The sequence below is a fragment of the Uloborus diversus genome, unplaced genomic scaffold, assembly GCF_026930045.1.
Source record: "Uloborus diversus isolate 005 unplaced genomic scaffold, Udiv.v.3.1 scaffold_989, whole genome shotgun sequence".
Lineage (NCBI taxonomy): Eukaryota > Metazoa > Arthropoda > Arachnida > Araneae > Uloboridae > Uloborus > Uloborus diversus.
Genome location: NW_026559219.1, coordinates 56,718 through 72,675, shown reverse-complemented (window position 1 = coordinate 72,675; position 15,958 = coordinate 56,718). Strand labels below are relative to the sequence as shown.

Here is a 15,958-nt window from a genome sequence, read left to right as displayed (position 1 = left end):
TTGACGGATATGACCTGTGGGGTGCATTTTTCAAGTTGTAGCTAAAGTCATTCAAATTGAAAGCCGTTTCATTCTGTTATCTGGTTTAGTTAGATACTGTTCTGTGGTTGCTCTCTTGCTTGAAGTTGTGATTGCTTAGAAAACCGAGATGATAGGCGTGAAAAGAAAATTAAAGATTCTTTCAAATGATGAAAAAATGAAAATTCTTGAATTTTTGGACGGCAATCCATTAATGCAAAAAAAAAGAAATTGCCGCCAAGTTTAATATTCCAGCTAGCACGCTTTCAACGATAATTAAAAACAGAATGTCTGTGGAGCAAAAGTTTCAGTTAAATAAAACAGCAAAAAAATTTCGAAAATGTGCTTTTCCAGATGTGGACGAGTGCGTTTTAAAATGGTTCACCCAATGCAAGGACCAAGGTGTTCCAGTAAGTGGATTAATGCTTCAAAGGAAAGCGGAAGATTTTTCCAAACAACTTGGTCACGGTGAAACATTCAAAGGTAGCAATGGATGGCTCGAAAGTTTCAAAAATAGACATGACATTATTTTCTGAAAAACTTTGTGGTGAAAGTGCTTTTCTTGTAAAGGATTTTAAGTCGATGAATGTGTTCAATGCAGATGAAACGGGACTTTTTTCCAATATCTGCCCGATAAAACAGCAACATTTAAGAATGTAGAGGGGGTAAGCAAAGCAAAGTTCGGGTAACGGTACTTTTGGCTGCTAATGAAGATGGTTCCGAGAAACTTCCTCCTCTGATGATCGGCCGTTCTGTGAAACCTAAGGTTTCGCAAAAATCAAGTAATTTCCTTTTCCATACAAATCCAATAAAAAAGCGTGGATGACAGGCAAAATATTTATTGACTGGCTGATATCCCTCAACAAGTCCGTGCGGTTGAAAAAATGCAAAATTCTTCTTTTAGTGGATAATTGCAGCGCACATTCCGATCTCCCAACTTTGAGGAATGTCACCGCAAAATTTTTGCCGCCTAACACTACTTCAAAGCTACAGCCTCTAGATCAGGACATAATTCATAGTTTCAAAGCAGGATACAGAAGGCAGTTAGTACGCAAACTTCTAGATGCAATCGACGAAGGAGATACTCTTCCAAAAATCAACGTACTGGATGCTATGAGGATGGTTGATTATGCATGGAGAGATGTCACTCAGAATACAATTCAAAATTGCTTCATTAAAGCTGGCTTTAAAAATAGATGCAAAGAGCAAGATAACGGTGAAAATTATGCAGAATGTGTTGAAGAGGAAGAAAAGGAAGCAGCTGTCAACACCATAACTGAAGAAAATGCAGTAAGTTTCCAAGACTGGAAAGCCATCAAGATAGAATGAACGTTAATATTTCTTTTGAAGAATTTTTAGATGTAGATAATTCTCTGGCCACATGTGGAACCTTAACCGATGCGGAAATCGTGGATAACTTAAGAGGCGATTCGGAAGAGGAAGAGGTCATCCAAGAAGATGCACCTAAAGTGACTGTATAAGATGCAGAAAAGGCTCTTACAACATTAACAACTTTCCTCGAATTTCAAGAAAATATTGGCCAAGATGGATTTTCAGCCATTGCCAACCTCAATCGGATAGATGAATCAAAAAAACTGAGGAACCAAAAAATAATAAACGACTATTTTGCTTAGAAAAGGTATGCTTAAAATTTAAAATGTCTGTCAAAATGATTAATTAAAATTGCAAAAAAGTGCTTAGTATAAAGTAATAGCATAAATACCTCACAAAACTAATACGGAACAATTTTTATCTTTCGCATGTATTGTCATTAGTACAAAATTCAAATTTAAATCTTCAGATTCCAAATTTCAATTAGTTTCTCAAAACATTCGTATCTCGAAACCTCTTTATCTCGATTTTTTTTCCTTCCCGTGAAATTCGAGATAGACAGGTTCGACTGTAATAGAGTACATGTACTGTAGTGGCGCAGCAAGGGAGAGGGAGATCTCCCCCTCCGAAATGAAGAAGTATAAATGAATGTTAGAAGAAAAAAAATGCCTTGTGTTTAAAACAAACATTATACTGAGATTTTAAAAAAATAGAACAGGATTTTTTTTCCCTTTAGTATTGTTTCTTTCTTCCTGCGCAAAAAGTTTTTGAAGGAAAAAATTGACACAGTACGAATTTGTAAAGAAGCAACTTTAATTAGGCTCTAACTAAGAGTCTTCCTGGTAAGTCTGAACAAATTCTTTTTGTGACTGGCTTTTAAAGCTGAATGGGAAACTAGTGATACTCATTTAATAAGGCTCCTTCCACACATGTAAATACTACTTTTCATTCGTAAGCAAAAGCAGTTTTCGCTGTGTTTTCTTTCCTTTTTGTTTTATTGTGTCTTCCGCCAATTTGTATGCAGGTTTTAACAAGCTATGGTTTTAACAATCACTTATATTGCAGAAAGTCTATGATTATTTTCCAGAGGAAGAGCTGACACATTTGTTATACATTTTCATTCAAGAAATGCTACCTGCTCTAGTGGTCTTCTCTTTCTAAATAGTCCAAATATTCCTTTTTTTGAACTAAGTTTAATATTCTTAATAATTTATTGCTTTAAATTATGAACATCGCTATATATAATGCATCTTAAAATAATAAAATTAAGTAATAATTGTGTAAAAATCAAAACTGCAAACTCCTGAAGGTGCAACACAATCCTGGGAAGAAAATATTTAGGCACAGAAATATTTTGTCGATTAATTAAGAAGGTCGGCCGTGTTGTTTACTGCACAACTTGTACTATCTCTAAGAAACAAAACTTACAAACTTTAAATAGGAATGTTTAATATCCTAAAATAATTTTAAGCATAATTCCCTCCTATTCGAAATTAACATTTTTCTTCGGAGCCCCAAATTTTGCTAATAAACTCTGATCGATGAGATCAGATTTAAAGTTCCTGCCAAGAAAAATCATTCAAAAAAGTAATTTCCGGTAGAAACGCCGCATCGGCTTAGTCGCCGCACCCCAAAAAAAGTCAAAAACTTTTAGTGTTCAGAAACACCGCACTTAAAAGCGATGATTAACTCTTCCATGGTATATATACAGTCGCTCAAAAAATTTTTAGAGCGACGGGACCCCAGAGAAAAAATCGATAATAGATTCGTGTGGATGATGGTTAAAATTAAATTTTCATCGATTTACACTATACGGTATCGATTTTTTTGGGTATCGATGATGAAGCAGTTGAAAAGCCAATATTGGCTCGAAATATAAGGAAAAAAATTATTTTATATATATATAAATTTGATGATTAAATATTGGATTTGCAATTATTTGATCATTCAATTTATATAAAAATAATTTTTTTTTCTCCTTATATTTCGAGCCAATATTGGATTGTAAAAAAGGCAAAAAAAAAAAAAAAAAAAAAAAACATAAAAAATAAATCAAAAACTATTTTCAGAAACGGGTCACGTACGATTTAGTGAGAACAACCTAATAACAGCTATCAATTATAATAATTGACGTGTGTAAAACATGTAACCCATAGCGAAAACAGCTATTATTTTCTAATTAAGACAGCGTTCAACAGAATAACAATTATAATAATTGACTCTCGCAAAAAACATGTAATCTTGTTGATATAAAACAGCTACCAATTATATTAATTGACTTGCGCGAAACTTGTAACCCATTGCGCGAAAACAGCTATTATTTTCCAATTAGGACTGCGTTCAACAGAATACCAATTATAATAATTGACTTTCGCAAAACATATAATCTTGTTAATATAAAACAGCTATTATTTTTTTACAATTAATCATCATTTAGATATATTTAACTTTCATTTTCTTCCCAAGATTATACCTCAATGTTTCTAATTTTATTTTTTATAGATAATGTTTTTTTTCAAGGTTTCCATTTCCAACAAAAAAATGATAAACACAAAAGATACACAACACATATATTTTTTTTTTTTTAAAAACAAAACAAATCATATTTATTTACATATCATACAATACAAAGATAAAAACATTCAATTTGTACATTCAAAAATTAATAATATCAAGATTGTTAAAATCGATGTCATCACCATTCAACCAGTCTTCCGAAAATATAGACAAATCTATTAGTGGTGTTTTGGGTTGAAATTCTAGACTTGATCCGTATTCCGTAGCATTATTAGTATTATTATTATTATTATTATTAGCAGGTGATATCGGTTCGTACATGGAGATCGAAGATGATGTTGAAGGAACGTCTTCCGTGATGTTAGCAGAAGATATCGGTTCGTACATGGTGACCGATGTTGATGTTAAAGGAACGTCATTCGTGACAGGAGATATCTGATCATACATGGTGAAAGATGATGATGATGAAAGAACGTCATTGGTAGCACTCAAAGATTCGATTTGCTCTCCTTGTTCTGGTGGTGGTTGTACGACAAATTCGACGAATATCATTTGTTGTTGTTGTTGTTGTTGTTGTTGCTGCTGCTGCTGCTGCTGAGGACAATATGTGGCACAATGATAAAGACTTTTCACGGAACATTTTCTTTCATCGTTGAACCTTGCAATTTTAAATTTCAGTTTCAAATCGGATAAACTCGACGATTTAATTCTAAAAAAGGAAAACAAACATTTTTGAGGGGTCACGATCACATACGTCGTTTCCGGAGCTATCGCAAAAATTCTGTCCGGACGCAACACGTAACCCCTAAAATGACCAAAATCCACGTCCGAGAAATTTCGTTCTCGCACCGAATAGGTTCTTTTTAATTCGTAATAGAATATCGGCACGTTTTTCGTTTGGATCACGTGATGTTCTTCAGCCGCCACGCTCCTGTATCCAAACGTAAAACCATATTTCACCAGAAAAATGTTTCTGTACAAAAAACTCAACCGCCGATCCGTGTTTTGTTTTTTGATTTTTGTAGTAGTCTTTTTTTGTTGTTGTTGTTGTTGTTCGCAGCAGTCATCGAAAAGAATCGGTCTTTTTAATTTTCTGTGTACTTTGAACCATTCCAACGCACGCAATTCGTTGGACGACAATCCCTCGAATAAACTCCGCTGGAAATTTTCTTCGACCAGAGCAGTCTTTTTGTCTATCCTCGCAAATCGAACTCTGTGCGAATCCATTTCTATGTAAAAAATGAACGGAATCGATAGCGAGCGAAACCGTTGAATAAATTCAGATGGATGCGTCTTTTTACATAGCATCTCGAGATCCAATTCGTTCAAGTCCAAAACATTGTCCACGACAGATACGTCGGGAAACACATCCAAATTTTTTTCCATGTCTAACCTTTTACGGTGGTATAGAATGAGTCTTTTATTTGCTCCAGAGAACGAGCTTTTATATACAGCAGCAGCAGCGATGACGTCCATAAACGTCATCAATTGATGACGTCGACACGTTATGTAAGTTTTTCTGTTATCGATTGTGGCATCGAGGCTACGACAAATAAAAAAAAAAAATCAATGAACAATCGGCATTCTCCAAACATCCACCAAGAGTCGTGATGCCAACATCATTTCGAAACGATGGCAATCCGGATCAAAGCAACTGGGACATACATTATCGCGATAGTATTCATTTCTCTTTTCAATCATACCTTCCATATACATTTGAGTCATGGGTATACCATTTTCCATCGCGTATTTCTTTAATAAATTATAAGTCGGACCATTCGCGGCAAATAACATTTCGGAACAATGCAATCTTCCCAAGTCAAACACTAAATATTTCATTTCGAACGGTCCATCGCGACTCAGGAAAGCTATTCCGTTACTCACAGAGTATCCTTTTTGAGGATGAGCTGCCACGATAGCCGGAACGTGTGAAAAAAACGAAATGGGTCTATTTTTTTTCTCCGATTTCAATTCGTCGGCAAATAAAATTCTTCTAGATTCTTGTGCCGTTTCGGAAACGCATACCGATCGACTCGGTGTACAAACTTTTTTTTCCACTTTTCGTTTCTTGTAATTTTTTTTCCCGTCAATAAATTGCCTTTTTCCGGTGCTAGTAGATTGTCGTCCATCATTTTGTTGCTCCACGAAAAATTGGTCGTCTGTAGGGTTGGTGGTGGTGGTGGTGGTAGATTGTCGTCCATCATTTTCATCATTTTGTTGCTCCACGAAAAATTGTTCGTGTTCATCGTCTGTCGGGTTGAGTTCAATAAAATCCATTTTATATATATATATTTTTTTGGTGTTGTTGTTGTTGTTCTTTGCAAATCTCTCGAGAGACACGAGTTACAATGAATGAAAACGTCGAAATACCGCGCTTTTATAATCAGAAAACAACCTATCTCGCGCGATAATCTTGTTTACGCATGCGCAGTTACATTTGTTTACGCATGCGCAGTTACTTTTTTTTTTTTTTTTTTTTTTTTTTTTTTTTTTTTTTTCCATATCTGAAAAAAATTTGACTAAATGGATTAAAAAATTTTTGACAAGGGGGGGGGATATTCTATAGTATAGAAAATACTGGGTGAATTTGCACATTGACTAAATGGATTAAAAAAGATTAGTTTGAATTATAAATCATTAGGATAAATTTGACAATTTAATGCATTCTTGAATAATTCAACAAGGAGAGATCCTATAATATAGTAAATACCACTATCTCGGGTGAATTTGTACATATCGAAAAATTGACTGAATGGATTAAAAAAGATTAGTTTGTGTTTTAACGGGTATTAAATTTTTTTATGCTCACAGTGGAGAAAGAATGTTCCATCAGTTGTACGATGCCAATATAAATCATTAGGATAAATTTGACAATTTAATGCATTCTTGACAAATTCAACAAGGAGAGATTCTATAGTATAATAAATACCGCTGAAGAAAAAAGGGTATATGAGAAATTGAACGAAAAAGTGAACAAACAGTTTCAAAAAAAACTCCAGCAAAGGAACTAGAGGTAACGCTTCTTCGATTACAGCAATGTTGCAATCATATTAGCTTACTGAACAAGGATACGAGTAATTTATTAGAAGATTCAATATCGGATAGTGTATCAGATCTAACAAAATCTATATCAAGTTCGTTACAATTCTCACCTCCCGAGCTACAACAATCGTACGATTCTTGTGAGACAGCAAGCGTCAACGTAAGCCTCTCCGAATTTCAAGATTGTGATTTGAAATTCGGAAAAGCTTATGCTTCTTCGGTTACAGCAATGTTGTAATCATATTAGCGAGCACGAATGATTTATTAGAAGATTCAATATCGGATAGTGTATCAGATCTAACAAAACCTATAACGTATGCCTCTCCGAATTTCAAGACTGTGATTTGAAATTCGGAGAGGCATACGTTATAGGTTTTGTTAGATCTGATACGAGTGATTTATTAAAAGATTCAATATCGGATAGTGTATCAGATCTAACAAAATCTATATTTAGTTCGTTAAACTTCTCACCTCCCGAGCTGCAACAATCGTCCGATTCTTGTTAGACAGCAGCATCAACGTAAGCCTCTCCGAATTTCAAGATTGTGATTTGAAATTCGGAGAAGCTTATGCTGTTTGGAAAAAAGGTTTCATTTCGAAATCAATAGATCGCAGTATGTCGTTTGAAATATTAGTATTATGCTTTTACAATTCAACGTGTCAAAAACACATCTTGGAAAAAAAAAAAAAAAAAAAAAAAAAAAAAAAATTATATATATATAATTTTTTTTTTTTTTTTTTTTTTTTTTTTTTTTTTTTTTTTTTTTTTTTTGTGAGTTGTCAAACTTTTTGCCACGTTGAAAATTTTTTAGGTGTCAGATTCATAATCAGAATCGTTATCATTCATCTCTTCCTCTTCATTTTCTTGTTGTTGTTGTTGTTGTTGTTGTTGTTCCGAAACAAGATCAACATTTTCATCGCCATTTTCTTCTTCTTCTTCTTCTTCTTCTGGTTCGACGACGACATCTTTTCGTTCATTTTTTTCTTCGTCGAGTTTCATTTTTTTTCCATCTTTGGGTTTTTTTTGTGTTTCTTTGTGTTGTCTCTTGCGTTGTTTTTGTTGTGGTTGTTCGTTATTCTCGTTCCATTTCTTTTTAATAAACTCCAGATGTGCACTGATATTAAATAAATAATATTCAGACCAATCTTGATCTTCTTGACGCAAGACTTTTCGTCGATTGTCATCGCTTTCGTTCGTTACCGTCAATGCTCGATCGATAATTTTATAAACGCGATTCGGATCCCGTATTTGCTCGTGTAAATATCTGACGTAAAATACTTGACACGCCATGGGATCGTGTACACACGATTCGTCGGGTGTCAGAGGATAACGTAAATTTTCAATATATTTTCTAAAGTCGACGACCGTTTTTTTTTCCTTCTTCTATTTTGTCGTCTTTTTGCTCTTCTGTTGTTGTTGTTGTTGCTTCTTCTTCATCGTTTTTGGTTTCGAATTGATTCTGACCACGACGATATTTTCGTTTCGCCGGTTTTTGTTGTTGGCGATCCGAAGCGAAAAGAATTTCTAATGCCGAACGATTGACGAATTTATATTTTTTATTCATGATACCCGCACATTTCGTCAATTCGATTTTCGGCACGTAATCTTTACTCAGCACCGATTCGATGATACTCTTTTCCTCATTTGTGAAAAGTATCGCGTTCAATTTATAAATCTCGTACAATCGCAATTGACATTCCCGATGAACTTTGATGAAACTTTGACCGTTATTTTGTTGTTGTAAAATAAAAAACTCTGTCAATCCGTTCCAAAAATGAGGTCCGTTTAAAATATGGGCAATTTTTTCCAAAATTCGTAAATGAATCGTATGGAGAGAAACATATTCGTTTTTTCCGACTCTATTTTCATTATTATTAGTATTATTATCGTCATCATCATGTCGATGACGATATTCTTGTAATAATAAACGTTCCAGAACATATTTCAAATTTATATCGACCCTCGACGATGATGACATGGGGCGGACGGTATCTACCATATTATTATTCTTCGTTACAATTCGTTGTCTTTGTTAGAAAAATAGATTATTCAAAGTGTAAAAAAATGTTTTTCAATTTATACAACTCCGACAAAGAGATACGAAACACATACACACATGAAAAAAAAAAAAAAAAAAAAAAAAAAAAATATATATATATATATATATATATATATATATATATTTTTTTTTTTTTTTTTTTTTTTTTTTTTTTTTTCATGTGTGTGAGTGTTTCGTATCTGTGTCGCTTGTTTTACATGATTTTTTTTTCCCCCGAAAAGGGTGTTAATCAATCGCCAATCGTATTCATAAAACCATATCCAAATGCACATTCCTTTAAATCGTTTATAGAAATGCCGTTAGAAATATCGGTACATTCGTGCGCTCGTTTTCGGAACGCTTTCATTCTTTCCATTAATAATTGCCATTCGTATTTTTGAGCTTTCAATTCATCTTTGCTCGATTTATAGCGAATGCAAACGTCGTTGTCGTCTTTAATTTTTTCCTTTTCCGTGGTGACGATACATTGCGGATCACAGCAATAGACGAATTTGTGTAAATTTTGAGCTTCTTTGAGAAAAAAATATCCATTTTTAATCATGGGGTTAAAAGTCACGAGAATATTCAGATATTTTTCGGCAGTTTCAAAAACCGGATCCAAATAAGCTTCGAGAATCGAAAAAATTTGTTTTTTACGTAGATCATCGTCGATCGCAGAGTCATTCCAGCTTTCCAGAAAACGTTCCAATTTCATGACGGCAAAATTAAACTGAATATTGACGATATCGTAAATGGCTTTCCATTCGCGAGCCATTTCGATAAAATGAGGACATTTTTTAATGTTTTTCGGAAAGTTTGAAACATGTTCCGTTACTTTTGTTGTTGCGAGATGTTTTTCAGCAATCAATGTAGACATGGTTACCGATACACAAAAAAATAAAGGATTTGAAATTTATTTTTGATAAAGAGGTTGTGTATCGTTATTAGTGTCATTAAAAAAAAAAAAAAAAAAAAAAAAAAAAAAAAATATATATATATATATATATATATATATATATATATATATATATATATATATATATATATATATATATATATATATTTTTTTTTTTTTTTTTTTTTTTTTTTTTTTTTTTGAGCAATTTGAATTGCTTATTGTCCTCACTTAACCGCTGTTGGCGTCCTATCATTTTTCAGAATAAAGACAGTAACCGTTTTGTCATGCCGCGACGAAAACTGACCGAGGAAGAGCGTTTAGCTGCGAAAAAACGACACTTGGAAAAGTGTAAGCTGCGTAATAAATCTGATAAATATCGTGAAAAAGATGCTGAAAGACAGCGTAAAAAGCGATCAGACCCTAAATCTCGTGAACGCCAAAATCAATTGCGTCGTGATCGCCGTGAAAGGAAGCGCAAATCAGAAGATGTTGGTGGGGACCAGCCATCAACATCTTCTTCGGAAAATAAAAAGCCTCGTAAAGACCTTTCACTTATCCCGCATTGCTCGAATGTGCTGGAGTTGATGGAAATTTCGGACTTTGATGAATCTTCGAACGAAAATCATTCTCCCCTTGATTCTTCGTCGAACGCTCAACCGGACCTCGATTTAAACGATTACCAGAACCACACTGAATGGATGAAAAAACAGACTAAATTTTTCGAATCGGTATCGGATGGACCCGTTCATCGCTGTTACTGTTGTGATCGGTTATGGTTCATGGATTCATTGAGAAAGTTGGCAAAAACCGATTTGATCTTCAAATCATTTACGAATGATCAGATGAAGTTCATTTTCTATGTTGACCGTGGAAACGACGGATACTTTTGTTACACGTGCGTTGCGTCCTTTAAACTTCGAAAGATGCCAGCGTTGTCTGCCAACTACGGATTTTACTATCCCAAGTTACCCAATTGTCTCAGGTATCTGAACGACGTAGAAGAAACCCTCGTGGCTAAACGAATCCCGTACTACCAGATTCGCGTACTGGGTAGAGACGGACAGCTGGGTGTTGTCGGATCCATCGTGAATGTTCCCATTAAATGGCAGAAAACCATTACTCAGTTGCCTCGACTTCCCACTGAAAGTAACATTTGCTTCGTCCGCGTGAAAAAACACATGAAACTCAAATCATCCTACTTGGAAGCAAACATCGACAAGGATCGTGTCATCAGAGCCGCGAAATATTTGGTACAGAAACCTCTGTACGCTAGTGAATCCATCACATTCAATGAGAGTTGGCTCGAGTCCCTTGAAGGAACAGACTTTCCTTCGGCAGATCTTTCCAAAACCAAAGAAATTGAACCTGATCCAGAAGAGGATGCCGAGCATCTAGATCCAGTGGATGCGATTGAAGAGGATAACTTAGAAGATGACAGCGATACCGATACGGAAGATGACGCGAAACCACCCGATGCAGATCAGCCTCAAAGCGAAGAGGAGACTGATTTCGAAGATGAAGAGGATGGCTTGAATCCTGACCCTGCCGAGACAGTCATCGATGGCGGATTTTATAAGTTCGATGGTTTGGCCATAGCTCCTGGTCAAGACCAACGACCCATTTCTTTGGTCTTCGACGAAGTGGGAGAAGAGTTGTCTTTTCCGCGAATCTATTGCGGAGAGATGAGAAAATTTTCTCGACCCAAGCAGCCTTCGTTCGCTGAAATTTCGAGATCAGAAGTCCGTCGTTTTGATCGGCGTGGAGCCACACCAAAGAAAGTTCTCTACAATCATCAGAAACTCCTTCACGAAAAATTACTGAGTTCCATTTCCATTTGCTTGCGCACGAATGCGTTGCAGAAAGATGGACCAATCACAGCCAGTAGCATGCAGGATCCCGAATTCGTTCGTTCGCTCATGTACAAAAACCTGGCTTACACGTTCACGAAGAACATAAAATCCAGTCCAGCTCATTGGAAAAACGAACGCGCTCGAGTCTTTGCGATGATGCGTCAGTACGGCTTGCCGACCATCTTCTTGACACTTTCTGCGGCGGAAAACCGATGGTACGATTTGATCAAACATTTAAAGAAAATTCACTGCAACCACGATCTCACGTTGGAAGAATTCAATGAAATGCGCGTGAAAGACAAAAACGACTTGATCAAAAAGGATCCCGCGATTTGCGCGTTGTGCTTCGATTACAAAGTCAAACAACTCTGGAAGACGTTTTCGTGTAAGCAAGGCCCATTTGGAACCCTGAAGGTGACGCATTTCTTCAAGCGAACGGAATTTCAGCAGCGTGGGAGTCCTCATTTTCATGTCTTGATTTGGCTGGGGAACGCTCCTCAATACAAAGAAGACGACGTGGAGGAGATCGAAAGTTTCGTTGATACGATCATGACGTGTTCGAAAAAATCAGCGTTCGCGAGGAATCAGACGCATCATCATACGTACACGTGCAAGAAGAAAAACCAGAAGAGCGCCAAGAACGACGAGGACGATTTCTGCAGGTTCAATATTCCGTTCTTCCCGATGGATCGAACTCGATTGCTGGAACCTTTGGAGAAAGAGGACCCGAATTACAGCAAAGAAAACCATTCGAAGATTCGATCGTACTTGGAGAAACTCTACCATAAAACGCCGTCCATGTCGTTCCAAAAGTTTCTGAAAAAATTGGACCTCTCCCGCAAAGATTACATTTTCGCGGTGCGTTCGGGGATCAATCGCCCGACGATCATGCTGAAAAGAAACGTGGACGAAATTTTGATCAATAACTACAACCCCAAGATCATGGACTTGATGCAGTCCAACATGGACATTCAATTCATTCTAAACGGGTACGCGGTCGGAGCATACTTGGTAGATTACGTGAACAAAGCCAATCGCGGTTTGTCGAAGAGCTTGAGATTATGCATCGAACAGACGAAGGAAGGCAATTCCTCCCTGCGTAACAAGTTAAAGACAGTGACAAACACTTTCATTAACACGGTCGAAATCACTGCACAAGAAGCGGCATGGTCTCTCCTCGAACTCCCGATGAGCGAAATGTCAGAAGCGGACATTTTCATTGCGACGTTTCCCCCCACTCAACGATCGCGTGTCGTTAAATCGCAGGAACATCTTCGTTCCATGGATTTGTCGTCGGAAGATGTGTTCGAGAAGAATATTTTAGACCGCTACGCGAACCGACCGCAGTGTTTGGAAGATCTATGCCTCGCGGATTTCGCAGCGTGGTACGAAAACGCGAGAACGGGAAAAGCGGACCTTAAGTTCCTGGATGGAAGTGGTTACGTAAGACGACGCAGGAAAGCAAAAATCATTCGGTACAGGAATTACAGCAAATCGGTCGACGAGACGGAATACTACCGCGAGCAACTCATGCTCTTTACGAATTGGAGAGACGAACAGTCAGAAATCTTGGATCAGAACTACAAGGCCGTTTACGAAAACCGTGAGGAATTCATTAAAAACAATCGCCAGAAGTACGTCTTCAAAGAGGGCTTGGAAGATGAATTGATGGAAGTTTACAAATCATGCGAAGACGATTCGGAAAACGGTTCCAAGGAAAAGGATGAAGAACTCTGCCCCGAAGTCCGTTTAATGGACGACGAGGATGAGCCAGACATTGAGCGTGACATGGAGGCCGCGCGTGGAAAAGATTACGCCATCTTCAAATCCAACCTGAAATGTTCGGAAGAGGAGTACCAGACCATGATCCGCCAGTGCAACAAGAAACAGTTCCATATACTGAAAGAAATTAGTCACCATTTGCGATACGAGAAGGAACCGTTGGATATGTTCATCCAAGGAGCTGCTGGCACGGGAAAATCATTCCTGATAAACGTGTTGACGGAGACGATGATTCGAATATTCGAAGACGTTGACGAAGACCCGTCGTTACCCACGGTCTTGAAAACGGCTCCGACGGGGAAAGCGGCTTCGAACATCGGTGGCGTGACGTTACACTCGGCATTTAATCTACCATTCGGAGGGAAACTGGAAGAGTTGAGTGACTCGAAAAGGAACGAATACCGAACCAAGTACCGAAACATGAAATGCCTGATCATCGATGAAATTTCCATGGTTAGTTACGGCATGTACAACTGTGTGGACCAACGGTTGAGAGTCATCGCGGACCAAAATATTCCTTTCGGTGGCATTCATCTCTTGAAATTCGGAGATCTACGACAATTAGCTCCTGTACACGGAAGCGCCATTTATCTGATGCCACGCACATCGAACGTGATAGATCACTTGGGGGACAATCTCTGGATGAGAACGAAATACTACGTCTTGGATGAGATCATGAGACAAAAAGACGACAAAGTCTACGCAGAGCTGCTGAATCATTTAGCGTCCGGATACTTGTCGGAAGACGAAATAAAATTTCTCAAGTCGAGGGAAACGCCGTTCGAAGAAGTCCCTCAAACGGCAGTCTTACTCTTTCACTCAAACAAGAGCGTGGATGCAGCCAACGCTCAGAAATTAAAGAACACCTTCGAGTTTTCCATGGAGTGTGCGGCCGTGGATGTCGTGACGGGATGCGGTTCGCGTGAAGCAAAACTGAAGACCTTGGAGAAAGCGAAGAGGAAGAAACGTACCGAAACGTCCAACCTAGAAAAGATGCTGCAGTTGAAAGTGGGCATTCATTACATGCTGACATACAACTTGGATACCTCGGACGGTTTAGTGAACGGAGCTATCGGAGTTTTGCGGTTCATCGAAACGTGTCGCGCCAAAAAGTACGGACCGAACGGAGAATCGGACGAAAGGGCAGTAAAACGAATTTGGCTGGAATTCGAGGAGAATGAGAAAATCGGAAAGTTTCGAAGAGAGTACTACATGAAACACATGATCGAACGAAGAATCAACCCGAAGTGGACTCCGATCGAGCGCGTGACCAAATCCATTCATAGGAAAGGGCCGTTATCGGTCACGAGAAACCAATTGCCGGTCATTGTCTCTGAAGCCATGACGATCCATAAATCTCAGGGTGCCACTTTCTCAGAAGTTTGCGTCGGAATGAAAGAAACCATGCCGAGAGCATTGCAATACGTAGCCCTTTCTCGCGTCACGAAAGCGTCTGGACTCTACATTGTCGGCAACTACAACCCGCCGATCCCGCCCTCGAAAAACGACCATGTGTTTCTGGAACTGAAACGTTTGCAGAGCCAAATCCTGGAGCCAAAGTTCCAATTCTTACACGAAAGGGGAGACGCGTATCAGTACCAAGTCATGTATCACAACGTAAGATCCCTTCCCAAGTATCAGGACGTCATCCGTTCCGATTACTGCTTCATGAGCAGTGATCTGCTGCTTTTCGTAGAAACACGAACGATCGTGAGCGATCATTACGAGTTTCCCAATTTCTTTCTGGCAGCGCATGTGCCCAACCAGTTAGAAGTTCGGAAACCGACGGGAATTTGCGTGTACGTGAATCAACGCTTACGATCACAAGTGCGAGCTCCATTCGTCATCGCAGACTACCAACTCGGCATACATGTTGCCGGAATCACGTTGAGCAACGATTGGTGTATCGCCGCGATTTACGCAAAACCGAAAGCCAAAGCCAAGAACGTCCTCAAAGCCCTCAAGAGTTTCGTGGCGACGTATGATGACAAAAAGATCGTTCTTCTAGGAGACTTCAACATCGAAATGGATCCCGTGCGAGGGAGAGAACGCGGAAAATACTTTCGTGAGCTCATGGAAAGACGCTGCAAGTTGCAGTTACGCACAAATCCAAAAGAAGCGACGACGAGAAAAAACACCACGATCGACGCAATCTTCTCAAGTCCCGACATTGAGATGAGATGTGGTGTGTACGACAGCTCTTACAGTGATCATGTGCCATTGTACGCTAACTTTTAGAATAAAAATGGTTTGCCTACCTGCCATTGCATGTTCATTTAAAAAAAAAAAAAAAAAAAAAAAAAAAAAAAAAAAAAAAAAAGGCAATTCAAATTGCGAAAAAACTCTTTTGAATGCCACCTTGCCAGCATTCAAATGAAAAGGGCCCGAAGGGCCCATCGCCCATCGCCTAAGTTTTTTTTTTTTTTTTTTTTTTTTTTTTTTTCCCAACTGTATATTTTTTGCGAACAAAAAATAGCTGA

The 15,958-nt window shown here is 37.9% G+C and overlaps 1 protein-coding gene across 1 annotated transcript; it reads left to right on the top strand.

Moving 5' to 3' along the window:
- The first annotated feature begins 10,130 nt into the window (after positions 1–10,130).
- Positions 10,131–15,716, top strand: LOC129234085 (uncharacterized). The gene has a single exon (XM_054867976.1). The coding sequence runs from the start codon at positions 10,131–10,133 to the stop codon at positions 15,714–15,716; it is 5,586 nt and encodes a 1,861-aa protein (XP_054723951.1).
- Positions 15,717–15,958: the final 242 nt, after the last annotated feature.

Bases quoted from the DNA above. Each gene is read 5' to 3' on its own strand.
- LOC129234085 (XM_054867976.1), top strand. From the start codon at position 10,131: ATGCCGCGACGAAAACTGACCGAGGAAGAGCGTTTAGCTGCGAAAAAA.